Genomic DNA, 2,706 nt, shown 5'->3' on the forward strand with positions numbered 1-2,706 from the left:
ATTATGAGGCTTTTTCTTTTCTATTTATTTTCTTTTCCAGTTTTGGTTTTCTCCGGTTTTATTCATTTTTCGTTCGCTTCGTTTGCATTTCCGGGAGATCAAACGGGATGTGGACTGAACTGAACAAATTTAAAGAAAAGAAATCATCAAGCAATTTTATTCATAACTATAGTTTAATGTCACAAACAACTAGCCAATGACTGTAACCTGTTAAGCTTTTGTTTAACAATCGTAAAATTGAAATAAAAATGCCTTTTTCTTCTAATAATTAAGAGATGGCTTTATTTTGAATTACAAAAACGAAAACCTCAATTTTAATTCATTCATAGTTTAATTCTGTCTGCGTCCCTGGACTGTAGAATGGTGCACTAACTTTGCTGTCTCGAATTTTCGGAACTAGCTGATAGCCAATCTTGCTTGTTTTTTTGTTTTTTTTGTTGTGGTTGGCTCAGTTGAACACTTCTCAACCTTCTGTCGACTTCCTTCTCCAAAGCAGCTCGTTTGTTTGGATGACACATGCAATTGATACTTGTAGATAGTTTTCCCCTTCGACACGTTGAGTTATATCCATTCGATTTTAGACGAACACAATTGTTTATCTTACCGTCTATTTAAAAAAAAAACCAGCATTTTACTATTATACAAAAATTCACAGAGTAGAACTAAAAAAGCGCGGAACTTTAGTTTATATTTTACCATGCTTCAATAAAAGCATTAAACAGTGAGACATTATTGTAAGAATTGACTTGATCAACACAAAAGTCCCCTGATTGTGTCCTTTACTGCTCGTCTCACTTCTCTGATCTTCCAGCAGTAAAGAATCGGATTCAATGACGAGTTTATGGCAGCCAAAGTTAGTGAGTAAAACCTAGCGACTAAAAGGAATGACGAGACTCCTCTCTGAAGGCGCAAAAGCGCCACGATAGTAATTGGTAGATAACAAACAACTAACGCTACCTGCACCCAAATTGCGCTGGACACTGTTCTTTTGTAACGCACTATGTTCAATTGAGCTGTTTGGCTTGGTTGTCTTTGATTAACGTTACCTTGTGCTTGAATCTGGTTATGACGGAGAGTAAGGAAAATTTTCGTGTAAGAGAAGATTGTCGTGACTACACAAAGTGCTACAGCAATGCAGCCATACCACGCGGTTATACGTTCATTCCAAAATAACATTGTTGCTCCAGCAGTGGAGAGAACCCAAAAAACAACTACAACGCGATATATTCGCTTTAAAGTTACAACTTGTCTGTACCTGAGTCTTAATAACAGGGCGAGAAGCCTGTCCACGCTTATGGCGGTCAGTGTAAACAAAGACACACAACACAAAATATAACCTGTGATACTGGGAACAGCAAATACGTAGGGGCAAATTTGCCATGGTTCTTTCAGGATGGATGTAAAATAAGTAACAACAAGAGGTTCTTCAATGAGACCAACACAAAGATCAGTTGTCGCTAAGGTGCGGAACAAGAGTTTGGACGGCGGATGAAGTGAAGTCTCCTTGTGAAGGGCAACTAGGATCAGAGTATTCCCCAGAAATGCGGTAATGGCCACAAAACCATTTAGCGCTAAAAGGACTATCAAATGGTTATGGACTTCTCCGGTAAATTCTGTTGAACACGCCAGCCCATGGTATGACGTTTGCTTTGGATCTCCAGTTAAGTTCGTTAAGGCCATGTTACTCCCGGGCAAAACGAGCTAACCTGTATCGTTGCTTTACCTAAGTCTTTATAGAGACTGAGCTCATTAAACTTTAATCTGTCTTATGAATTTTTGTCAGTATGAAGCACCATGTTTTTTTTCGGAAAGGAAGCTAAGTATAAGTTTTAAAAAGAAGCAAAAGTTTTTTGAAAATGTATTAATTTAAAAAAAACACAGTTCAGTAGAAAAATCTTTTTCTTGTAAGTCCGTATACCACGGAACCATAAGGTACCTAACGCCAGAAGAGTATTCATTCATTGTAGATATGTTTCTATAAACGGTAATTAACATGAAGATGCGGGAAGATAACACAACAGGAGAGTTGTTTAAACCACGTTATCACTGTTAAATAATTAAAGAGGAAGTTATTAAGAGTTCAGCGAATAATGTTTTATCTACCGTCGCACCTGTGCAAGCTAATTTCAAATTGTGCTCCCAAGGAATAAACTACCTTTCTTTTTTTATCATAGTACTGGCACACTAACAAAATCACCCTGCTTTTGATCTTTGCGTCTTAAAATTGCCATTCTCTAACATTTAATTAAGTATGACGGCAAATGCCGACTCAATAACATATTATACAAATATCATCTGACTGAGAAACGTTTTTCAATATTGCGATTATTAAGGATCGAAATATGACAGCGTTCTGAGCGAGCTTCCTCTACTGTTATAATATTTATTTTCACGAAGGCTTGGCCGAAACGTCCAATATGCAGTTATAGCATTTTTTATTTACATATACACTCTTGTTTGTTGCAATTTATATTATTAAAAAACTGAAAGTTCCTGGTTCATACAGGTTGATCCATGCTGCTTTTTCTTTAAATTTCTTTTTGGTCTATGTGTTAAATTCGGTGTAATTTTTTGTATCTTAATTCATTTTCGGGAATATCACTCTGACTTCTCTTGTTGCTCACTTTGTTTACATTTGCCGTACATCAACAGACATATGAGGGACCTTACGAAAACACGACGGCGACGATAACGAGGATGTTAAAA

The 2,706-nt window shown here is 36.7% G+C and overlaps 1 protein-coding gene across 1 annotated transcript; it reads right to left on the minus strand.

The window, feature by feature from the left end:
* Positions 1-750: 750 nt before the first annotated feature.
* Positions 751-1,784, minus strand: LOC146485400 (adenosine receptor A2a-like). Its single transcript, XM_085103229.1, has one exon. It carries the CDS (start codon positions 1,678-1,680, stop codon positions 751-753), a length of 930 nt encoding a protein of 309 aa, XP_084959355.1. The 5' UTR covers positions 1,681-1,784.
* Positions 1,785-2,706: the final 922 nt, after the last annotated feature.

The sequence above is a fragment of the Pavona decussata genome, unplaced genomic scaffold (assembly GCF_977016875.1).
Source record: "Pavona decussata unplaced genomic scaffold, jaPavDecu1.1 SCAFFOLD_26, whole genome shotgun sequence".
NCBI classification, from domain to species: Eukaryota; Metazoa; Cnidaria; class Anthozoa; order Scleractinia; family Agariciidae; genus Pavona; species Pavona decussata.

Excerpts from the sequence above, each read along its gene's own strand:
- LOC146485400 (XM_085103229.1), bottom strand. The coding sequence starts at position 1,680 with ATGGCCTTAACGAACTTAACTGGAGATCCAAAGCAAACGTCATACCAT.